Here is a 25,518-nt window from a genome sequence, read left to right on the forward strand (position 1 = left end):
CTAGAGGAACCCCAGAAAGCATGGCCCCCAGACTCTCTGTCAACCCAGAACTAAAACAGTTCCCGAGGCCAACCCTTCAGACAAAGACTGGACTGGACTGTGGGACATAAAATGATACTTGTGAAGAGTGTGCTTCTTAGCTCAAGCAGATACATGAGACTAAATGGGCAGCTTCTGTCCGGAGCTGAGATGAGAAGGCAGAGAGGGTTAGGAGCTGGTTGAATGGACGTGGGGAATCAGGGGTGGAAAGGAGGAGTGTGCTGTCACAGTATAAGGAGAGAAATCAGGGTTACATAAGAATGTATGTATAAATTTTTGTATAAGAGACTAACTTGAAATGTAAACTTTCACTTAAACTACAACAATAATAAAAAAAATTAAATGACACATTGCATTGGGCAAATTTGCTGCAAAAGACCTCTTTAAAGTGTTAAAAAGCAAAGATGTCACCTTGAGGACTAAGATACACCTGACCCAAGCCATGATATTTTCAATCTCCTCATATGCATGTGAAAGCTGGACAATGAATAAGGAAGACAAAAGAAGAATTGATGCCTTTGAATTATGGTGTTGGCAAAGAATATTGAATATACCACGGACTGCCAGAAGAACGAACAAATCTGTCTTGGAAGAAGTATGGCCAGAATGTTCCTTAGAAGCAAGGATAGCAAGACTTCATTGCAAGTACTTTGGGTATATTATCAGGAGGGACCAGTCCCTGGAGAAGGGCATCATGTTTGTTAAAGTAGAGGGTCATCAAAAAAGAAGAAGACCCTCAACGAGATGGACTGACACAGCGGCGGCAACAATGAGGACTGGGCAGTGTTTTGTTCTGTGATACATAGGGTTGCTATGAGTCGGAACCAAGTAAATGCCACCTAACGAAGAATCCAGAACTGACCCACTTCTCCAGGCTTAAAGTAAATTTTAACCAGTCAAAGTAATCTTGAAACTCCCCCAGAGTATGACAACAGCGATTAATCACCCTTTATACACATGCATACCAGTATCTCACTTTCGGTTATTTTTCACTATCAAAAAGGCAGATGTATTTGCTTTCTTTCTTTCTTCTCATCTGATCCCTATTTCCATCCTACCCTTGGTTTTCAGTTTTCCTGCCCTTCAACACCAATTTCAAGGTGGTGGTATTTGTTGTGTGCTGTTGAGTCAATTCTGACTCATAGCAACCTTACAGGACAGAGTAGAACTGCTCCCAGGGGGTTTCCTAGGCTGTAATCTTTACGGGAGCAGATCACCCGGTCACTTCTCCAGAGGAGCCGCTAAAGAGCCACCGGTGGGTTTGAACTACAGACCTTTTGGTTAGCAGTGGAGTGCTTAACCATCACACCAACAGGGCTCTTAATGTCAAGGTAAGGAAGATCATTTTTCAGCAAACCCCTTTACTATAACTATATTAACAGAAACAAATAGCCAAAAAAAAGGAAAAGAAAAATAAGACATAGTTGCCTTCCTCACTTTTCCAAACCAAAAGACAAGCTCAACTAAACTCATCCATATTTTTATCAAATATGATATTTAAAGGGGCCACACAGTTGCTGTCATTAAATCCTTGACTCTTACCCTAGTGATAATAATTACAACCACTTAGAGTTCACCTGAGGAATTCCAATGGGTCTCAGTTAACTTGAGTCAAAAATAACCAGAACATTCCACATTAGCTACTTCTTGGTTCCTTTTACTTTTGCCCTTTTCCTCAGGCTTCAGAAGGAGGTATCCTTTAAATCTTGCATGATTAGAAGCCAATCAGTCAAGGCTCCCTGACTTGCGAACAACAGCAGTGCGCCTGCCCCATTAGCTTCAGAGTTAAGCTACTGCATCAGTAGGAGGCAGCCAAGTTCTCTTAGGCGAAGGGATAGAGATGGAATCACTGGCTGCTTTTCTTTAAAAGCAGCTCTGCTGGTGCAGTGGTTAAGCATTTGGCTGCTAACCAAGAGATCGGCAGTTCAAATCTACCAGCTGCTTCTTGGAAACCCTAAGGGGCAGTTCTACCTCGTGCTATAGGGTTGCTATGAGTCGGAACAGACACAACAGTAACGTGTTTGGTTTTGGTTTTTTGGTTTATTTAAAAGGGGTATGTTGAGGGGGGGAGTAGGCTGCCTTTCAATTGTAATAAGTCTTTAACTGAAAAGGCAGGCAGATCGTCCCATCCCTTGAGGCTGGAGCTCTCCACTCCAGTCACCCTCTTGGACTCTCTCTGAGCCCATCTGTGTTGCCATTGGGCAAGCTTCTTCCCAGGGAGTCTGGGGCTCTGGGAAATGTACTCAGATCAGTACAAGGCCTTATCTTTCCAATGTGCTTCCAGGTTGAGGCCTACAGGGTTTCTCTTTTCTGTTAGAGCCAGACTAAGGGACCCAGGGACAGTGCTCCAACACCTGGGGTATGGTCCCCCTGCTCAGCTGCTGCCAGGAGTTTCCTTTGAAGGGTGGCTAAGTCACCTCCCTCACCAGCTTCCTCAGATTCAAGCCCCAGTTTTCACATTTGTCAGAGCTAGGAAAGCGTAAGCACTAAAGTGAGCAAAGGCTTACAAGGCAACCATCTTGTTGCCCTCCTTTGTTCTGTGAAGCCGCTTTCACTGTTGGCCCTTTTGCCTCCCTCAGTCTTCAGTTGAGGACTGATGGTCCCCTCCAGCTTGGGCTCCTGCAACACCAACCTCCCACACGCCCTCTCCAAGCCATGGAGCCTAGAGCTGCTACTTCCCTTGTCCCTTAGGCAGGAGGAGGCCCAGCACGTGCCCCAAGCCGGCTCCCCACCCCCTCCTCTGTGCTGACCAAGGAATGGCCAGGGCAATTTACAAACAAAGCAAGGGCCCAGCAACCCTGGGAGAATTACCCAGCAGGGAAGCTGGGACTGTCTTCAGCACATCTGGACTCAAGGAGGCAGCTGCAGGGACTTCAGATAAGTGCTGCCCGAGCCCCCACATTCTGCCTTTTGACAGGAAACTGACTCCCAAGAAGTCCTACTTGGAAACCCTTCATAGTGAAAGCAGCACAGCCTTCAGACCAAACCAACCCGCTCGGATTCCCTTTGGCCATTTCCTGCTTCCTCCCCCATTTAATACCTCCTCCCCTCAATTCCCAGCCTTGGGTTTAGACGTTTCTGAACTGGGCTTGAATTTTTGTGAGGGTCCCTGGCCCCCTCAGATTCCTTCTCCTTCTGAATTCTGGCTTTCAGAGCCAGACAGATCACTGTTCCTGGCTGTTCCTAATGAAATACAGAGATTGAGAGAATCTAATGCTGGGATTATATACCTTAATTACTTAGGAGAAAAGTCCTTCAGATTTAATGAGCTCTTGTACTTTTAAATCTGCCTGGGGCGGAGAATCTGTCAGGGCTATGTCGTGTGAGTGGTACGGAAGATGGGGAAGCGCCACTTGAATGAAGCTTTTTGACCACTAAACTCTGAAAGTTCGATCTCGAGTTTGCATACAAGAATGGTAGCAGAGACTGGGGTGTTGTAAAAAGGGGTGGAGATGAGAGACCCAATGGGTAAAACTTGTTAAAAAGGGGTGAATGCCAAGCCAGAGGCTCCAATCTCACTTTTAACCTCACAAACACAGGACCTCCCTCCAAGCTGAAGCACTGAGTTGACAACGACAGCGTTAGGAGCAACTGCTGACTCTGTCGTGGGAGGCTACCCAATCCATAATCTTCCCTCTGTGCTCCTTCTGGCCCTCCTGCTTTGCAGGCTGATTTTGGAGAAAATAGCTGCCTTCTGTAAGTCTCCTCAACAATATTAAAATGAGCAGAATAATTAAATCCAGTCCTAACTGGGGACAAAGAGAGTTCTTGGTTAATTAATGAGCTAAGCTCCAGCCCAGAGCTGCAGATTTACTCCGGAGCTGCCTGCAAAATCCCAGGCAGGGAAAAGTGCTCCAGTCTCATGAGAAAATTGTCACTTGGCAAAAATAGTTCCTGGTGTTGAGACAAGTGCCAAACACATCCCTCTGGCCACGTTAATTCTGCAGGTGACATCCATGTGTACATGAAAGCAGTGAGGTGCAGTTCTGCCAAGACAATCACGCACACATTTTAGGGTCACCACCCCATTCCCCAAGCAGGCTGGCGCCCTGAAATCCAAAGGCGCTGATAAGTAACTGAGTTCACAAACTGCAGCTCCCTCGGCATCCAAGTCAGAATCTCACAGAGGGCGAGAGCGTTCCGTCCTGGAAACTGTGCTGGGAACACGCACTCAGAGCAAACTCTCTCCCTTTGCCGCCCTCCCATCACCCACCCCATCTCCCTACCCCAGCGGTCTCCCCTCCCTCCTTCCCTCCCTCACTCAGCCCTGCCAGTCTTTGGCTCAACTAAGGTACAAACGCCGGCAGTACTCACCTCCGCACGGGAAGCAACAGCAGCACTTAGCAAAGAGCCACCCCAAAGACGGACATCGGGTGTAAGCCCGCTCGCCGCCCTTCATGCTGCCCCGCGGCCCCAGCGCTCCCGCATGGCACGGGGCGCCAGCCAGGGGGTGAGAGGGCCTAGGAAAGGAAACTTCAGCGCCGCGCCCCGGAGCCCACCCGCTCCCTCCCTCCCTCCCTCCCTCCCTCTGGTCCTCTCCGGACTCCGCCGCCGCTTGGACTTCCAGGGAGCCAGAGCCACCTTGGGGCGGAGGGGAGGGCCCAGGGCAGGGAGGGAGGGCCTAAGGGGCGGAGTTCCAAGGTCCAACTGTTTGCCGGAGTCGCTGCCAGCAGCGGGGCACAGAGACTTACGCAACGCCACCCTTGGCTATGGGCACAGGCAAGGGTTCGAAGACAGCCGCACACAAAACTCCTGGCACAGAACAGGTACTCCCCTTTATGTGCAACGTCCTCCCCCTCAAAAGCCACTATAATCAGTTTTGGGTTTAAAATATATAACCAGATAAGGCCAAAGAGGTGGGAGATGAACAGATTTAGAAGGTTCGAGATTCAACAATCTTTTTCTCACCAACAGGTTCACCCTCTCCTTCCCCTCAGCCTCCAAAAGTGGACAGCCTCCTCTGTATTGAAAACACCTTCACCTAACTCTTTTCTTTCCTTCCTTTTAATGCTTAATACTAATAGTGATAAGAATGCCTCACTTCTTGGAAGTGGAATGTAAGGCCAATTGCCTCCATGAACAACTGTCTCTTTTGCTATGAGACCAGAGAACTGGATTGTGCCCAGCTATCATGACTGGCACAGTGGTTAAGAGCTACAGCTGCGAACCAAAAGGTCAGCAGTTCGAATTCACCAGCTGCTCGTTGGAAACACTATGGGGCAATTCTACTCTGTCCTATAGGGTTACTATGAGTCAGAATCGACTCGGTGGCAACAGGTATTATCACTGAACATCTTGATTAAAGAGTCTATAGAAGACCTTATCAAAAGGGGGGGAAATGTCAAACAGAATTTAAAATTTTCATGGAATCTAGACTTTCTGCAAGCCATTGAGGCTGGAAGGACTCCCAAAACTATTGCCTGGAGATAATCTTTAAATAAAAAATATCCCATGAAGTCTTCTTTAAACCTAACAATAGTTTAGCTTAATTAGTGAAGAATGTCCGCCTTGAGCACTGTGCTCTTTTAAAGAACTATCTATATGGGATCAAATTGACAACAGCAACTAGAAAGGTTACCCAGGAAGTTTAAGGGGCAGTGAGTTTATGTTAATGGAGAGGAACAATTCAGAAAAGGAGGATGAGAATGGTTGTACAACTTGAAGAATGTAATCAGTGTCACTTAAGTGTACGTGTAGAAATTGTTGAATTGGTGTGTGTTTTGCTGTGTATATTTTCAAAACAACAACAACAAAAGGTGCCTCACTTCTTTATTGGCTCTCTGGCTGTTAGGATGTGCAAAAACGCTCTGAATTTGGACTCATGAAACCAAAGTTCAAAGCTCAGTTTTGCACTTACTAGCCGTTTGACCTTAAACAAGTCACTTCACCTTACTGATCATCAGTTTCTTCATTAAGGGGGGGAATAAAAGGAAAAAGAATTCCTATGTTCCAGGAGTGCTATTAAAAGACATCCATGGAAGTATCCGTTTTCTAGTTGAATGCATGCCTACAGAGAAACTCCAAATATCTTACAGTGGTCGACTTCTATTCATTATCCCGCAGACATAACCAGTTGATTCATCATTCCTTTCCAATACCTCCCTCCTTTTCTTCCCTCTCTCTTTATCTAAGTCTTTTTCATGGTTCAGTGCCATGCCCCTATCCCACACCTTCCCAGAAGCCCACCTGGACCACATCAACTGCACCCTCCCATGAACCAGCCTGAGTGTCACTCACAGGGCACCTCTCTCCTTCCCTTGTATACAGACTGAGAAGAAAGGACCTGCTGGAAACAGGTAATACTCATGAAGTAGAGAGGGCCCATTCATCAGAAAAAAGGGAAGTTTGTGAAAGGAATAAAAAACAGAAACTGTATCACCCAGGTAACAAATTCCCACTGGAAAAAAGATAGCCAAGGGATGGGGGGGCTAGGAGTTATTAGAATTTGGGACTTCCCAGCTTGAACTATGTATAGATTTGTGTCTTATTTATCTATGTGTCTCATTGTCTGCTACATGCTTGGCATACAGTAGATGTTCAGTAAATGATAGTAGCATGACTTAATGAGTAGCAGTAAATAAAAATAAACCCAAACCTACTGCCATGGAGTAGAATTCCAACTCACAGCGACCCAAGAGGACAAAGCAGAATTGCCCTATATGGTTTCCAAGACTGTAAATCTTTATGGAAGCAGCAGACTGCTGCATCTTTCTCCCACGGAGCAGCTGGTGGGTTCAAATAACCAACCTTTCGGTTAGCAGTGAAGCATTTCACCACTATGCCACCAGGGCTCCTCTGAGTAACGATGGCTAACATTTATTGAGCATTTACTATGTCCCAAGCAGTTTCCTAAGTCTCTCCATACCTTAACTTACATATCCTCACAAAAAACCTCAAAAGGTAGGGTCCTCTTTTACATTTGAGGAAATGAAATGAATAAATGATAAAGAGGCTTTGATGGTGTAACTCTAAAAGAAACTTTAAGAAGCTTCACCCCTATAAGAATAGCAAACCTTAAAGTCAAAATCTAGCTTCTAGTTCTACCATTGCCATCTCTTTGTAGGTCTCTCCTGGCACAAATTATATAAGGATCTCATTGTCAAGCAGGCAATGTGCTTCCGGTGCTCTGTCTAACACAGACGCCAACAGAGCAATCAAAGTTCAAATTGCTTATGAGATCTGCACCCAGATTTCTGATTCACTGGCTGTCCTGCCTTCCACCCAGCCTCACCTTGCCAGCTTGCATTACTGCAGGATCATCAATCCTCACGTAGATACCCCGGTTCCACTGACCTATGGCAAGTAGTGCTATTGTCTAGCTCTTGCTTGCATAGTTCCAAAGACAATACCCACTCTGATGTTCTTGCTAGCCCAGATCAGAAAATGTCCTGGATCCTCAACCCTTCTCAAAGTTAACGTGAACCCTCAGTGAGACGGGTTGACACAGTGGCTGCAACAATGGGCTCAACGATTGAGAGACTGGTGCAGGACCGGGCAGTATTTCGTTCCATCGTACGTAGGGTCGCTCTGAGTCGGAACCGACTCGACAACACCTTACAACAACAACAGTAAGTAGCTATAAATTACACTGACACTTAGAATTCGAGATAGACCTGTGATATTGAAAGCACATACATCATAGTCAAAGTTATGAAAGCTGATGTGGTCACCCCAGGAAAATGGAGAAGAAAAAAGAGAAAGCAGATAAGGAACTTCTGGAAATACCAGCTGGTGAAGAAGACACTTGGAAGATGTTACTAAACACTCAGACTGCTAAGAGGAGAACTAGAGGAGATGCAAGAAAAGTCAACTGTGAAAGAAGTGTAAGTGGAGAAGAGGCTGAAAGGCGGAGAAAGCAACAAGGTAATCCACTTGTGGCAAAGAGGAAAGTACAAAGAGAAATGAAAGCAGAAAGTGCACTTGGTAGCTGTGCAGTCGCCCTGATAAAAGCAGTTCCTATAGAGTAATAGTACAGTGAATTAAGGATAAAATGGGGTCTATTATAATTTTAAAAGGGAAATAAACAGTGATAAAAGGATGTTAAAAAAAAAACAACAAGTTAACCTTATTTGCTTGTGATCCATGGCATGGGTCCTATGGTATAACAGTCCATTTGGTCTACTCACCCATTTCACCTTTTTTTGACACTTTTCGGGTAATTCAAAATAATCACTGTCTTTTTGTACTTAAATCTTCCTTCTAGGTCTCTATGTTCAAGTGACAGTGGACCACCCTTCTGTCACATGTTCTTTACAAGAGGCTGATGAAAAGGAAACTGGAGACAGACCAAAACTGGGACAGAAGGTAGAACTTTCTGCTTTACGCGAAAAAGAGGAACCGAGATGTAGTCACCAGTGACCAGAAACGCTTGTGTACACTGCATCTATATTTAATTTGAACTCTAAATATATATTTTTTGATTTTATATTGTCCATGTGGTTAATTATTCACAGGTGATATGTGTTATTTTCATGATAATGTCTACAGAAAAATCATCACTGCATTATATGTAGTCATCTCTTCTAAGTATCTCCATTTACAGTGGCCTAACCATTGCTCCACTGCTGGCCTCGTGGGCACCACCATCCACTGGTGACAGATCCTGGAATCTAATGACTAAACTACTGCTGAACTCATCCTGAATGTTTTCTTCTCCCTTCCTAATCTAGGTACCTTGTATTTCTTTTTTCTTGCCTGATTGCTCTGGCTACAACTTCTAGTACAATACTGAATAGCAGTGGTGAGAGCAGGCATTTTTGTCTTGTTACTGATCTTAAGGGAAAGCTCTCAGCCCTTCTCCACTGAGTATGATGTTAGAAGTGGGCTTTTCATAAATGCCCTTTATCAGACTGAGGAATTTCTCTTCTATTCCTAGCCTGAGTGTTTTTATCATGAAAGAGTGCTGAGTTTTGTCAAATGCCTTCTTTGCATAGATTGAGATGGTCATCTGGTTCTTTTCCTTTGTTTTACTAATGTAGTGTACTTTATTGATTGATTTTCTAATGTGGAGCCACCCTTGCATTCCTGGGATAAATTCCATTTAATCATGGCGCATTATTCTTTTAATATGCTTTTGGTTTCAGTTTGCTAGTATTTTGTTGAAGGTTTTTGCACCTATTTCATAAGGGATATTGGTCTGTGGTTTTCTTTTCTTGTGGTGAGTTTGTTTGGCTTTGGTATCAGAGTAATGCTAGGCTCGTTGGATGAGTTAGGATGTATTCCCTCCTCTTCTAATTTTTGGAAACGTTAAGAAAGATTGTGGTCACTTCTTTAAATGTCTGGTAGAATTCCCCAGTGAAGTCATCTGGTCCAGGACTTCTTTTTTGGGAAGTTATCCTGTATGTTTTCAACTACTGCAACTCCTCTACACTTGCCCACCTGACACCCATCTGCCTCTTTCTGGATGTCTCATCCTCAAGAAAGTTAAGTCCCAGCTTATCTTGTCAATCATCCTCCTTTTCTTCAGGAAGGAAGGATCACTGATCACCATCTGGTCTGAACCAGGTCCGGGAGGCGATGGCAGGGGGTACAGACAATATTGAAGAAGACTGTGAGATTTCACAGAGGACCCTGGAGTCTCCCCAGAGAAGCCAATGTTCATGTCCTTCTGTGGGACAGAATGGTAGAGTCATTGCTGCAGGAACGGGTTCCTGGAGATTTGCGCTGGGCAGCCGACTGAGCTGGCCTGAGCTCAGGAGGAGACGAGCTATTTATCAAAGTGAAAGATGACGACAGCTGGACTTGCTAAAAGAAACCACTCCAGGTTTCATCCATTTCCAAAAATGTTTACCTCTAAGTAGGTCAAAGTATTCTCGAAGTAGGGCAGTCAGAAGTGCCAGTCTATCACTTTGACTGATTTCCAATTTAGGAAGGCTGATGATTGCTAAGTGTCCACTACACTTTTTAGTGTCCACGGCTGTTTTAATTCCAACAGCCAAGGCCATCCTCCCCCCTACAGTCAGAAGCAGCAGCTGTAGCAGCATGTAGCTTCACCTGGTGCATTCAGGGCAAAGTGGATTTTGTCTTAATGTAACTCAGGTTGGCTTGATGAAGATTTCCAGTAACAGGAGGGATGAGGAAGACACTGATCATCCTCATTTTTCTGTGTTTTCAATCATTCCCAATAAATGAGAAGTTAGCCCATGTGTTCCCAGAGAAAACACCCCAGGAAACAGGATTTCCAAGACTTCCTCAGTCAAAACTCCTAGCATCAGAAAATTATTTCCTATTTCCAACGTTAGGCCCTCTTGCTAACGCTTAAGCCAGTTTCCTCTACCAGTTCTTAGAGAATGGAGAAGACAATAGAGCCTGGCCTTTTACATGAACTCTGCAGGGGTCCTTGGTGAATGGTGTCTCCTTCCTTCCTTCCTCCCTGCCTCCCTTCCTTCTTTGTTTCCTTCCTTCCTTCCATCCTTCTTCTCTCTCCCTCTGTACAAATACTTACTGAGAACTTATTATGTGCCAGCCACTGTTCTAGAGCACTGAACAAAAGAGACAAGATCCATGCTCTTGTGGTGAGATTGGCGAGTGGTGGTGGGAGGAACAGACAATAAACATGAACAAATATGTCAGACAGTGACAAATGCGATGAGGAAGAATAAAGCAGGGAAGGGGGTACGGAGTACGATGGGAGAGGGTGGGAGCCAGGGAAGACCTCTAATCAGGTGACATTTGAGCAGAGACATGAAGGAAGTGTGGCAGCAAACCATCCCGGTATCTGAGGATCTGCAGCGTAGCAGGTGAGGGAATAACAGGTGTGAGCCCTGAGATGGGAGGGCACATGGCTCAACTGGTGAACAGCTCAGCCAGGCAGGCTGGTCAGGAGGGTAGTGGGAAGTGGTAAGCAGAATAATAGCCCCCAAAGATGTCCATGTCCTAATCCCTGAACCTGTAAATATGTGACCTTACATGGCAAAAGGGACTTTGCAGATGTGACTAAAGATCTTGAGATTATCCTGGATTATCAAGGTGGGCTCAATCTAATCACATGCATCTTTAAAAGTACAGTCTTTCCTGGCTGTGGTCAGAGGGAGACATGGCAAGAAAGAAGGGCCAGAGAGATGTGACGCTGCTGACTTTGAAGATGGAGGAAGAGGCCCATCAGCCAAGGAATGCAGGTGGCTCTAGAATCTGGAAAAGGCAGGGAATCTGGAAAGATTCTCCTCTAGAGCCTCCAGAAAGGAATGCAGCCCTGCCAACACCTTGATTTTAGCCCACTGAGATCCATGTTGGACTTCTAACCTTCAGAACTGTAAGATGATAAATTTGTGTTGTCTTAAGCCACTAAATGTGTGGTAATTTGTAACAGCAACCACAGGAAATTCATTCATAGGCGATCAACTCAGAGGAAAGGCTGCAGGCCACGTCTTGGAAGGCCTCCTTGCAGGCCACAGAAAGGACTTTCTTCTTACTTGAAGTGAGACGGGAGCCATCAGAACGTTCTGAGTTCAGGAGGCTCTTCAGCCCAGGCCTCCTCCCTGCAGCTGGGAGCCATCCATGGAAATATGTATTTGTCCCCCTGTGTACAAAAGTGGAAAACTGTACTTCCTGTGGCCTATGGGCCAGGTCGGAAGTAAGGCAAGGGTGGCACAATGTCAGAATCAGCATTCTTGGCTGGGGCTGGTGGATGATGGTGGGGAAACTAGAGAACCCAGCACTATCACAATGTCAAGGATGAAGAAAAGGGCAGACTGTTCAAGGACTGGGCTGCCTCTCGCTGCTAGGGGGCAAACAGCTGGTATTAAACGTGGCAGTAGTTGTAATCTGAAAGAGTTCTCGTACATGTTTGCATGGTCCTGGGTGAGGGGCAGTTGTTCTCAAGGTCCAAGGGACACAGGGGAGGCCAGTGAGGAGGTGATAGGAAGGTTCTGCCCACCTGTCCTGCCAAGCAGCGTCAGAATCCTGCTCCTGAAGGCTCCTCAGGCCTGGCCTACAAGGTCTTCTCCTTAAGGCCTCTAAGGTCCTCCCACCTCTAACATTCCCTGAGCAGACAGGGTGGGCAATCCTCAGCAGGACAGATCGCACCACTCCTGCTCTTCTCCCTAAAGCACATTCGGTGCATGTCATTCCTGGGACGCTTGTTCTTTTGGGAGGAAAGTGGTTCCAGTTTATCTAGCTCTAAGTAAGAGAAATTGCAGCCTTCTGTCTGGGAAGGAGTCCTAGGTGGTGCAAACAGTTAATGCACGCAGCTGCTAACAGAATGGTCGGAGGTTTGAGTCCACCCAGGGGTGCCTAGGAAGAAAGGCCTGGTGATCTACTTTTGAAAAATCAGCCATGAAAACCCTATGGAGCAGTTCTACTCAGACACACATGGGGTTGACATGAGTCAGAAATCAACTCAACGGCAACTGGTTTGTTGTTGTTGTTTTTCTTCTATCTGGGAAGCATTCTGTTTGCTGCGGTGACTTCCTCTCCACCCTCTCCTCAGAAAGCACAATCCGTGGCAGTCTTTCTTTTCTGGGACTTGAGTCCCAAGGCTCTCATTTTAGTTCTGAGCTCCATCAGCTGGTTCGTGAGCCTCCAAAAAACAAGGATAATATTCATGCCTACCCTCCTTCTCCCCTGGATGATCAGGGCAACATTATGACACAGATTTCACACATTTACAGTGGGTGCCCAAAGGCAGGAAAATGTGCTGTTGAAATAGGCATTTGGCATAAGCTGGCTACAAAAGGAACAAGGCAGGCTCTCTGCAGAGGGCCCCAGAGGTCACTTATTTGACGTTATACCATGTGTCCTCCTCCTGCTTCAGTTTTGCTTGGGGACAGCATCATACTGAGGTGTGCTTACAGGAGAATGTGGCCTGGCCTGACATTTTCCTATTTGAGGCTTCAATTCCAAGCCCTTTGATGTCCTAAATAATATCTGATGGATGGTGGCTGCAGGTAGGACGTCCCACCTGCACGGAACAAAGTAGGCTGGGGCACACTTTCCAACAGTCCTTGCCGCTCCCTCAGTATTTAAAAAAAAAAAAAAAGGAAGAGTGGGCATTGGATGGCACCCAAGTCTCCCACTTTCTGAAACTGAATCCTGGACTCCCAGGTGCCCCTATGATCATACAATACCTATTAAGCCATTTCTGGCCCATCCTAATATAGATAAGTAGGAGAAATTCAGTTAAAAATGAAATAAGAAAGGTAGTTTTCACACAACTTCCTTTGTCCTTCTCTGAATTGAAGGAAGACACCCCCGTGCCCACCCCAACATTCCAAGTCTCAGCACAGGCCTCCACCACGTAGGTCAGCCCACCTCTACGGTGAGGTCTGAATGTTACCTTCAATGACCAGAGCTAATCACTGAAAGAGAGACATAGGTCATCGAGAGGCACCAGAGGTGCAAGACAGGGAATAACTTGCTTCAGCTCATATATATCAGAGATGATCTAGAGCCTCTGAGTAGAAGGCAAAAGAAAGTTAGAAGAGAGGAATAAGCCATTCTTTCTTGGGAAATCATAGAGTCAGATGGACCTGGTGTTGGTAGTCGGGGGAAAGGGCCCAGGGTAGGCCACAAATAGACACGGAGGGAAGAGGGAAGTCTGCTGACTGGAGATAATGCTGGGGCCTCTGTAAAACTTATGGATGAAACTAGAAACAGAAGCTTGACCCCTTGGACAGCCCTGGACAAGAGTCAGGCTTCAAATACCCTAGACTGGGCCCTGTAGAGGTATCAGAACTGGGCAAAGGGACGGTAAGGAAATTAACATTAATTGGTGGCCTCAAGTGGTATGCCTGGGCTGGGAAGTCTAACTCACGGGAGGTAAGCGCTATTACCCCATTTTATAGATTTAAAGTACCTTGCCCAAAGTCATTGGCTAGTAAATGGCTGAGCTAGGATTCAGACTCAGGTCTTCTACCCCAAGACTCTAGTTACTCGGCACCTCTCATCATCTGTTCTTCTTCTTCTTTTTATTGTGGTAAAAAATACATATAGCAAAACATTTGCCAATTCAACATTTTTTACATATAGTTCAGTGACATTGATTATGTTCATTATGTTGTGCATATTCCAACGCCATTGACAGAAACTGAGTGGCCCCTAAGCTAACAGCCCCCCCACCATCTCCTACCTCCCTCCCACCCCTGCTACCACTAATAAGCTTTGGTCTCTGTACATTTGACTGTTTTATATAAGTGGGATCATATAATATTTGTCCTTTTGTGACTGACTTATTTCACTCAGCACAATGGTTTCAGGGTTCTTCCATGTTGTAACATGTATCAGGACTTGATTTCTCTTTATGGCTGAATGTATACACCACATTTTGTTTATCCATTCATCTGCTGATGGGCATTTAGGTTGTTTCCACCTTTTGGCTACTGTGATTTAATCTCTTCTATGGCTTACTGCATACATCGTTGTAAAGCCTCACTTTTGTTTTATTCTAAACAATCAGCCTGTACACATAACAATAAGGCTGACTCTACAGTTTAAAAGTCACTTTTACTTAATACTGCCACTCTTGAGACTCCCAGCAACCCTGAGAGACAGGCATTTTTATCAGCTTCCCCTCGTGGGGCCGTGGGTAAGAGCTTGGCGGCTAACCAAAAGGTCAGCAGTTTGAATCCACCAGCTGCTCCTTGGAAACCCTATGGGGCAGTTCTACTCTGTCCTACAGGGTTGCTATGAGTCGGAATCAACTTGATGGCAATGGGTTTTATTTTTTTTGGTTTCCCCTTGCATAGATGTGGAAACTAAGGCCCAAGAAGATTAATTGACTTCCCATTGAAATTAAGTGGCTTCTCATTTCACATCCTGTCTTCTCCTCAGACCATCTGACTCCCTAAGAACCAAACCTTCCTCTGTTTTTGCAAAGATTTGCAAGTACCCTTCTAGGAAAGGACAGGTTGACTGTAACACTGAACCATTTGAAATTACTGATACTCAACCATTTTTGACTACTACAATGGCAATTTCATGTGGTTCAACCTAGTAAATTGAACCTTGAAATAAAGATATTTATTTTGTGCTTGGAAGCATTAAACACAGGACACTCAGGGTACCAAGGGTGCTTCCCTGATGTGCACAGGAAAAAAAAAAAAAGATGCAGTTTTAGGACTCGAAGAGATCCTACAGGTAAATCAGGAAGACACAGATATAAGGTAATAAAAATGCTGTTTTAGAAGAACCAAAAACCCAAAAAACCAAACCCGTTGCCGTTGAGTTGATTCCAACTCATAGTGACCCTATAGTACAGAGTAGAACTGACCCGTAGGGTTTCCAAGGAGCAGCTGGTGGATTCCAACTGCTGACCTTTGGTTAGCAGCCGAGCTTTTAACCACTGCGCCACTAGGGCTCCATTTTTAGAAGAATAGGGAGATAAAAAATAATAGAAATTTTAGAATAAACACAACATAAATGACTGTAGGGATTAACCATGGAAAGAAACCTAACCCATAGAGAGCCTCAGGGAGGGTCTTGCATCTGAGCTTCGTGCCCAGAAAGAAAGAAACTAGATCAGGGAGGTCGGTAGGTGAAACAACGGAGGATGACCAGTTCCCAGGGCTGAGGCTGGATTGCTAGAAGGACCTAAACCCAAGGATGTTTAAAAGAACTATAAAACCACACACAGATAACCACGTGAAACAAAAGTTTAGGACTGTTGAATTTAATTCAAAATATTTTGTTCTGCTCTAAGAGATATTTAATTCTTTAATGAACAGATTTATGGAGAAATTGCTAGGCTCTTATTAAGTAGTACATTAGAAAAGAAGTATCTAACATTTTATATTACACTTAATTACTTTGACTAGATAAAGATCAGAAGGATTCAGGTAAACGAGAATTAAGGCTGGTAGATTTAAATCAGTGGTGCAGTCGTTAAGAGCTCGGCTGCTAACCAAAAGATTGGCAGTTCAAATCCACCAGCTCTCCTTGGAAACCCTGTGGGGCAGTTCTACTCTGTCCTATAGGGTTGCTCTGAGTCAGAACTGTCTTGACAGAGATGAGTTTGGTCTTGGTTAGGTGCCTCAAGTGGTCTGTGATTGGCTGCTAACCCACCCAGTGGTTCCATGGAAGACAGGTTTGCTTCCATAAAGATTACAGCCAAGAAAACCCTATGGAGCAGTTCTGCTTTGTAACACATGGGTTGAAATGAGTTGGGGGCTGGCTCAATGGCAGCTAACAACAATAGATTTAAATTAGGGACTTGGGGATGGGGGAATAGGAAGAGGGACAGTTAGGAAGTGCATGGATTTCAGCTCTAAGTAAGAAGAATATTCTAATGTGGGAAAAAAAATCAAATCCTAGTTTTCTGACAACAAACTGTAAAGATGAATTGCAACCTATTGCCAACCCTGTTCCCCTCTGTTCCACTTCTGTTCTGATACCAGCTGCACATGTAGTGCTTCTTCCTCTGACCCTAACCACTCAGAGCTAGGTCAGATATCAAGTTAAAGAACACAGTCCTCCAGGCTGACCTCTTGCCAGCTGCAAGCTTGGGAGTCCTCACAACACCCTTCTGATCTACTAACTACAAATTCAGAGTTTCCCTCTACTTCTTCAGGATGCTATCCATAAGCTCGGGGGTCCCCAGGTCCCCTTCATTTCTGACCTGCTGGTTCCTACTACTCCCTTGGGTTCCGTAATTCTCTAGAATGTCTCACAGAACTCAGGAAAGTGTTATACTTATGATTACAGTTTTATTATAGCAAAAAGGATACAAATGAAGAGACACCCAGGGCGAGGTCTGGGAGGGCTCCTAATACATAGCTTCTAGGTCCCAAAAAGGGACATGCTACCCTCCCACATGCATCGATGTCTTTTCACCAACCAGGAAGCTCATGGAGTTTTGGTGTCCAGAGCCTTTACTGGGGACTCATTACATAGGCATGATTGATTGAATCATGCCCCTCTCCCTTAAGGTCTGCTGATACCGGGTGGTGGGTCTTTCCAGCCTGGCCAGCCCCCATCCAAGATGTACCTTATTAGCATAAACCCTCAGGAGTGGTCTGGAGGCCTCATCAAAGATATGTAAATCACAGGAAATTCCAAGGTTTTAGGGGTCATCTCTTAGGAGCTAAGGAAAAAGACCAAATTCTTTGGGTAAATGGTAAACCCCACATCTAACCACTAGAGTTGCACTAAAATGTAAGAGACTTTTTCTGGAAATAAGGAGCTCCCGGTCTCTGGAAGTGCTCAGGTAATGAGTGGCTGACCATCTGTCAGGGACATTGTAGAAAGGATTCCCTATAGGGAATAGAGTGAATCAGAATACCTTTAAGTTTCTTTTCAATTCTAAGATTGAAGAGTGAACCAGAAGACCTTTAAGGCTCTTTTCAATTCTAAGATTCCAAGAGCCCATGAAAGTCAGTGGTGTGAAGTGGAGTTAAATCTAATCAAGAAACCATTTTTGTTCAATCAAAACAGGAGAAAGTTCCAATTCTAACTCTAATTATAATTCTGAAAAATGACTAGCAGCTCTTTTTAGAATCTCTACCAATACATCTCCATCTAACTCTATTTTGTTTTAAATGCACCTTACATCAAGAAGTACCATCATTCAAGTTAATTACATTTCCTATTCAAATGCATTATTTTTGGTTTCAATTTTTATCTAACAATGTTATGACTTTTTAAAAAACAATCTCACTACAATTTTTCATTGCAAACATACCATAATTCATTTACGTTACTATTAAAGGAAATTTTGTGGGCTGGCGTGGAAACCGATTCCCGCTCTGATTTGTCTCCTCCCAGGTATGGTTTTGTTTCTGTGAGCAAGTGAGTTCTGAATTCCAAAGTGGCTACCCCACATCTGGTCCATTACAGATGTGGTCCTATACAAATAAATTAGAATTTTAGATCCGCAAGCTGCAGTTAGTAATGGATCACTTCATACCTGAAATGAAATGTTTGGGGAATATTTATCCTCTGATCATATGTTCAGTGTTCCATGGCAAAGTCCTGTGTTAAGCATTATGGAGTAAACCAAAAGCCTGAGATTAGTTGCGCCTAATAATGCAGGATTGGAAACCCTGGTGGTATAGTGGTTAAGAGTTTGGCTGCTAACAGAAAAGTCAACAGTTCTAAACCACCAGCTGCTCCAGGGGAGAAAGATGTGGCAGTCTGCTACCATAAAGATTACAGCCTTCGAAACTCTACAGGCAGTTCTACTCTGTCCTATAGGGTTGCTATGAGTTGTAATCGACTCGACGGCAATGAGTTTGGAGATTCCCTGGTGATGCAGTGGTTAAGAGCTATGACTGCTAACCAAAAGGTCAACAGTTTGAATCCACCAGCTGTTCCTTGGAAACCCTATGGGGCAGTCCTACTCTGTCCTACGGTGAGTTGGAATCAGCTTCACGGCAATGAGGTTTTTTTCTTTTTAAATGCAGAATTATACTGAAAAGTAAGAGACAGAGAGAGAGAGATTTTTTTTGAACATTCTCCTGAGTCCACAGGCAGAAGGAGCCTTTAAGTCTCTGGATGTGACAGCAGAGGGGACAGGAAAGGCAGGGTGTCTGAGATATTTGGCTTTTTGGCTCCTGGCAGCAGCAAGTGGAGGGAGCTCACACCCTGCAGAAAATCTACTGGACAGGCTGGATCAGCTCCAGGGGTTGGCTGGTCGCTATCAGTGCTGGACCAAGATCAGCCTGCTGTCCAGAGTGCTGCTCAGGTTAGTTCTGCTCCAGCTGGGGACACCAGGATCTTATCAGTGGGCAGAGCACCTCCAGCACAGCCTGTCTCTGACTGTTGGTGTTACCCTAAGGAGAAGAGCACGCAACGCCAGAGGGGAGAGAGAGAATGAGGAGGTGGTATGTATGGCTGTTTGTAATATTGTTCGTGCTTTTTAAATCCTCATCCAGCTAGTCTAGCTAAAGGGTAGTCTAGTCAAATGACAGGAAGATAAACTAAAATACCTGTCTCAAGTGCCTTCAGACTTGGGAGTTTGTAGAGCACAGAGGTAAAGAGTGAGACCTTGGAAACAGACAGACCTGGGCTCAAATCTAGGTCCACCACTTACTATGTTACTCTGAGTCTCTAAGACTCAGTTTTCTTGTCTGCAAAATAAGGAAAATATTATTGTTGCTAGGATGAAAGCATTAACCCAGAACCTGGCCCATAGTAAGGCTCAATAAATGTTTTTTTTTTTTAGTTGACTATATGTTTATAAGTCAATAGTGTTAAAAAGGGCAACAACCTTTGGTTGTGTATTTGTTGTGGTTATCTGCCACTGAGTCAACTCCAACTCATGGTGACCTGTACAACAGAACAGAATGTTGCCCAGTCCTGCATCATTCTTATAATCGCCAGCATGTTCAAGTCCATCATTGGAGCTACTGTGCCAATCTATCTCACTGAGGTCCCCACACCGTTGCTGGCCCTCTACTTCACCAAATATGAAGTCCTCCTCAGTGATTGGTCGCTCCTAATGATGTATCCAAAGCAAGGGAGTTGAACAATGTTCTGTTGTGATTCATTAGGTTTTCACTGGCTAATTTTTGGCAGTAGATCACCAGGCCTTTCTTCCTAGTCTGTTTTAGTCTGGAAGCTCCTTGGAAATCTGTCCACCGTGGATGACCCAGCTGGTATTTGAAATAGTGGTGGAATAGCTCCAATGGAATAGCGACACACAAGCCATCACAGTACAACAAAATGACAGATGGGTGGTAGAGGCTGTATATTTAGAAGTGTGTAATTCCAGTTTGGAGTCCTGGTGGCTCAGTGGTTAAATGCTCGGTTTTCCGCTAACAGAAAAGTCGACAGTTCTAACCCACCAGCTGCTCCACAGGAGAAAGATGTGACAGTCTGCTTCCATAAAGATTACAGCCTTGGAAACCCTATGGGGGCAGTTCTACTCTGTCCTATAGGGTTGCTATGTGTCAGAATCAACTTGGAAAGGGTTTGGTTTAATTCCAGTTTGAGGGAGGCTTTAGGTGCTGGATCTGAATCTCTGTGTTCAATGCCAGTTCCCATATTTTAAGTGGAATGCTGATACAGTAGCATTCATTTACAGGAAGGCAATCCAGCTGGGGAGGAGCACCACATTCATCTGTAATGGAGAATGGGTGAAGGAACCAAAGGCTGGAGAAGAGAACATTAAGGGGAGACCTGGTGCTGTCTTCAAGACACGTGCAGGAGGGAGAAGCCTTGTGCTTGGGTTGCAGAGAACAAAGCAAAGAGCAATGAGCAACAGTTTCAAAGAAGAATCATTTTCTTTCAATATGAGAAACAATTTTTCAACAATTACAGCTGCCGAAGAGTCGAATGGGAAGCTTTGTGAGTAGTGACCTCTTTAACACTTGAAGTGGTCAAGCTGAGGCCATTTGGCCTTCTCTCAAAGAAGAGACAGAAAGAATTCCAGTGCAGTGAGGGAATTTGGACTAGATAGTCTGTAAGATCCTTCCAATACCAAGATGCTATGAAAGGATAAAGAGGCACAGTAGGAAAAGAACTGTACTAAAAATTGGGAAAGTTGGAACTTCGATCTTACTAGCAAACAACCGCATGGCTCTGAGCCTCAGTTTCTCGGCAAGTAAAGTAATGAGGTCATTAGGGAGGATCTGTTTTTATAATGGCAGAAAGTGATGATGTCTAGGTAAATTGTACAAACAGTGGTGTTTGTAGACTGCCACATCTTCCTCCCATGGAGCAGCTGGTGGTTTAGAACTGTCAACCTTTCTGTTAGCAGGAGGCAGGAGAGATTTTTAAATTTGTGAATATTCCTGGTGGGCTTCCTGGAAGAACTGGGTCATGAAGGAAAGACAGAACTTGGTTGGTAGAAAGGAGCTGAGAGAGATCTACTGGCTCCTCAGGCCCAAGAACAAGACTCCGAGGGAGATGGGGAGGATTATTGAAGAATCCAGCCTGGCTAGAGCAGAGGGCTGGGATGGGGAGTAGTAGTGGATAGAGCTAGAAATGAAGGAGAGGGGAAAATTCAGGAGAGTCTTAAGCGCTGGTCCAAAGAGTATGGAGATTTCCTCATAGGCAATGGTTTTTGAGCTGGAATGACTTGACAAAGCAGTGCCTGAGGAAGGCAGGTCTGGTTGCTAAACTGATGTGAATGCGGAGAGAGGGGCTGACCTGAGTGGCGGGAGACAGGAATGGAGAAGAGGAGCTGCCCCTGACAGAATATAGTTCATTCATTCACCCAGGCCATTCTCTCACCCACCCACATGCACACGCCTGTCTCCCTAGACCCCGAGTCTTGAAATTTCATACTTGCAAAGTAGTATAGTAGAAAAGCATTGCTCTTAGAGTCAGAAGACCTGGGTGGGGCTTCCAACCTTTCTCCTGCCTAACTTTACAACCTCATTAATTCTCAGTTTCCCCAAGCAATTTTCACCTGTAACAGGTTAGTCATAGCTGTAATCATAAGTGTGACAATCAAACAATGTCACAGATGAAAAAGAAGCTTGCAAAGTATGAAGTGCTGGATAAACGTACACATTGCCATCAAGTCGATTCCAACTCATAGTGACCCTATAAGACAGAGTAGAACTGCCCCATAGGGTTTCTAAGAAGCACCTGGTGGATTCCAACCACTGACCTTTTGGTTAGCAGACGTAGCTCTTAACCACTACGCCACCAGGGTTTCTGGATAAATGTTAAGGAGATTACTATTCTATTTGGGAGCCAGTTGGAGATTGGGAGTCAGGCAGGGGGTGCTCTCCTCTGGGGGAGGAGACCTTGCTACATCTTCCTTTGATAAAAATCAGAGGACCAAAGGCAGACCTTGTTCTAAACCTCTTGCTTGGTCTGAGAAGTCACTAAAGTTCTCTGTGTCTCCTGCCTCTCTATGTTCAGAAAAGGAGAAATCGTAGCTATCCCTATTATATAAAACGCATTTGGGAGGATAAGGAGAGATCATGGGTATAAAATGGAATATGAGATGGGCTGGAAAGGCAAGGAATATCTCTGGAAAAGAGAATTCCTGGAAGGACTGGTTGTTCTCCAGGTGAGATGCTGCTGGGAAAATGGATGCTCCTACCGGTGCCCCACCCCCATGATACGTGACAGAGATGGAGGTACCAGTGCATGGGTAGGTGGGTGGTGGTGGGGTGAATGAGGAATGGGTGCAAGTCAGAGCCAGTCATCTGTGAATAAATAGCCTTTGCAACTATAGGGTTGAGATAGTTGGTTCACATCCTAGAGAACCCTCCAGAGGTCAGGGGAGACAGCCAGTATGGAAACAGAAAGGGAAGAGGCTCTGGACTGAAGAAAGTGGAATTCCCTTCCTTTTAAGGAGCCCTTGTTGTTGTTAGTTTGCTCTCAAGTTGATTCCGACTCATGGCCGCCCCCGTGTCCGCAGAGTAGAACAGCTCCATAGGGTTTTCAAGGCTGTGACCTTTTAGAAGCAGTCACCAGGCTTAACTTTTGATGTGCCTCTGGGTAGGTTCAAACCACCAACTTTGGCTTGTAGCTGAGCGATTAACCGTTGCATCATCCAGGGACTCCTTTTTAGAGTTTAATCAAAAAAACCCAAACCCATTGCCACTGCGTCAATTCCAACTCATAGTGACCCTACAGAACAGAGCAGAATGGCCCCATAGGGTTTCCAAGGAGCAGCTGGTGGATTTGAACTGCCAGCCTTTTGGTTAGCAGCCGAGCTCTTAACACTGCACCACCAGGGCTCCTAGGGTTTGGGGCCTCAGAAAATAAGTAATACCTTTCAAGCAAGACTGTTTCAAATTACTGAACTCTGCATTTGTTTTCCTTTTGGTACTCCATAATTTTTTGTAAAATATTTTTTACATTGCAGCTTAATATTAAAGATAAAAATAGCAAAAGCCACACTCTATTAGGTGCCTCTGTGTGCCAGGTATTATGCCAGGTGTGTTCATTTGCCATCTCTTTAATCCTCGTTACAGTCCTAGAGGGTGTTGTTATGCCCTTTGAAGAACGAGTAGACTGAGAACGAGTTGTTGACAGACTTGCTCCAACCTTGGGCTGTTGGTGGGATATGACTGAGAGCCCAAGCTTCTCCGCTGTTCTACACCACCTTCCTCAGCCTGGGTAAACTGGACTAAGGGGGCTGGTAAAATTTAGCCCTTGTAAGGAGAGGATCAGTGTTCCTGAGGCCTGCTAGGTGATGGCAACAGAAATCACCAGGAGACCCCACGGGGGTTTTCCTGTGAACAAACCAGGGCTGCCCTGGACCACAGCTCCCCTCCCCCAGGGCATCTGCTTCCAGGGCTACCTTGGAAGCCCTGGGCCTGGTTTCACTAAGCAAAGTGGAATTTCCTTACAGCTTCTCCAGACACTCAGCCAGAGCCAGGGAAGAAGTGGCACAGGCAGAGAAAAGCAACACAGGTGTCCTATACAGCCAGGTGGAAAAAACCTAGACCTTCTGGAGTACTCAAGACCGATGCATCTTTAAGTATCTCCTAAGCCTGATGCCCTGCGTGCGCTGAACCCATGAAGCAGTGGTTCTCAACCCTCACTGAACTTAAAACATACCAACGCCCAGGCCCTTGGAGGCTCTGGGGTGGACTGAGGCATCTCCTCTAGGTGGTTCTAAGAAGCACCCCGAGTTGAAAACCACTGCTACAGTCTTCCCCTTGGTAGGACCCACTGCTGGGGAAGCGAGAGGGAACTGCAAAGAGGAATGACTAGGTCCCAGAGGGTCCAGACCCAGTGAGAAGCCCCAAGATGTCAGGGTTCCAGTGACAGGAAAGGCAGGGCCCCCACTTTGTCACATAGCCTGTTCTTTTTTTTTGCCAACCTCATCATCAGTCATGCTGCAGATGTATCAGGAGGAAATAGCCAACCACCGACTCTGGAGAAGGCCTAGCAGGGAAAGACCAGCCCTAGCGCTGCCCAGAAGCCGAATGGGCAGAAAGAGTGTATGTGTGCATATGGGGTGTGTGTGGGTGTGGGTGTGTGTGTGTGGGTGCGGGCTGTCACTGGGCCAGGAGGTAGGAGCCCTGGCTCTACCCCAGCTCTGCCGTGAACTCTCCCTGTGGCTTTGGGAAAGTCTCCTTTGCTCTCCTGTGCCCAAGAGTTGCCCTGAGAGTAAAGAAACGGCTAGTGCTGCGGTTCTCAACCCTGGCTGTACCTTAGATTCACCTACAGAGCATTTAAGGTGGCATTAAGGAGCCCTGGTGGTGCATCAGCTAAAAGCTTGGCTGCTAACCAAAGGTCAGCAGTTCAAATCCACCAGCCACTCCTTGGAAACCCTATGGGGCAGTTCTACTCTGTTCTGTAGGATCCCTATGAGTCAGAATTGACTCAACAGCAATGGATTTGGTTTGGTTTTTGGGTGGTACAAATGGTTTGCACTCAGCAGGTAAACAAAATGTTGGCCGTTAGGACCCGACGAGTGGCACCGCGAAAGAAAAGGCCTGGCGATCTGCTTCCGTAAAGATTACAGCCAAGAAAACCCTATGGCGCAATTCTACTCTGTAACACATCGGATTGCCATGAATTGGAATTGACTAAAGAGCCCCATGGGTGCTCTTACCTGATGCTCTCTGCAAAGGTTAAGGGGACTGGTTTCTTTCTATAAAGTGAAAAAGAAATGGACTCTGACCTCCAATGACACCGAGACAAGGCCACTTTGTCCTGTTCCACAACCCTCCAGCAGAAGAACATGTCATCCTCCATGCAAGGGTGTACAGTTTATAAGGTGGGTGCCCCCTGGAGACAGAGTCACTGCTGAGAGAAGAAGAGGCCAGGTCACCAGCCAGGCAGCTGGCTGTAAGGGGGAAGGAGCAGCTAAGAGGCCAACACTCAGGGAGGCCCTGGAGAGAGACTGAGGAGGTTTGACAAGCTGCTGCATGAGCGTGGGTGCACACTTTCAGGTGGGGCCTTCTTAGGGGAACAAGGGATGCTCCACGGAGAATAATGACTTAAGTCCTGACTCTATCTCCGTGTCCTGAGTCCCCACTCGGAGAGCCCAGATGGGTGAGAGGGCAGTGAGAGCTCCTAGGTTGCCATTTGAACGCCCAGCCTAATTGGCCGATGCTTAGTGAGAGAGAAACCAGCCTGCAAACGTAAAGAGACAAGGAAGTGGGGGAGAGGCACTGCTGGTCCCTTCGAGAAGCTGCGCTGGCTGGTGGAGCTAGCTGGAAGGCTCTGTGACAGCCTCCGGCCTTGCCTTCTCTCTCTTGCCTCTATTTCCCATCTCTGGTCCTCAGCTCCCACTTTTAGTTAGATCTCCACTAAGCCCTCCTCTAATGGACAGGAAGCCCCTACCCTCTAGAGTTCTTACCCTTGCTCTCTGCTTCTCCACCTTGGATTTGCTCTTGCCAGGTTGTATGTGAGTGAGACACGAAGGGCAGGCAGGTGGGCTCAGATGGCCAGGGGGCAGCAGGATGCCCATATTACCCAGCCATAGGCGAGGGATGCCAGGCCTCGGCCAAGAAGTCTCAAGTCTTCCCTTGAAGCTAAGTCCCTCCTGATGAAAACAGCCTAGACCAGATCTATGAAAAGTTAACCTTTCCCAGCAAATCAATTGCTGCCCATGGTTTTGTCTCTGGAGATGTGGTCTCTAGACTGGACTTGCAGGAGCTTGTAGTTGTTTTGCTGGATCATCAATGA

At 45.7% G+C, this 25,518-nt stretch overlaps 1 protein-coding gene across 3 annotated transcripts in view; it reads right to left on the reverse strand.

The window, feature by feature from the left end:
* The window catches only part of KALRN (kalirin RhoGEF kinase), a 789,193-nt gene that overhangs the window by 127,368 nt on the left and 636,307 nt on the right, over window positions 1-25,518 (reverse strand). For 2 of the 3 annotated variants that reach the window (XM_023728787.1, XM_004373615.1), the window contains exon 1: window positions 4,354-4,438. The exons of the other annotated variant lie outside the window; for it this stretch is intronic. In XM_023728787.1, the coding sequence (XP_023584555.1) occupies window positions 4,354-4,438 (85 nt within the window). Of the gene's footprint in view, window positions 1-4,353; window positions 4,439-25,518 lie in introns of those variants that run through there. 3 annotated transcript variants of the gene reach the window in all.

The sequence above is a fragment of the Trichechus manatus genome, unplaced genomic scaffold, assembly GCF_000243295.1.
Source record: "Trichechus manatus latirostris isolate Lorelei unplaced genomic scaffold, TriManLat1.0 scaffold00026, whole genome shotgun sequence".
In the NCBI taxonomy this organism is placed as follows: Eukaryota; Metazoa; Chordata; class Mammalia; order Sirenia; family Trichechidae; genus Trichechus; species Trichechus manatus.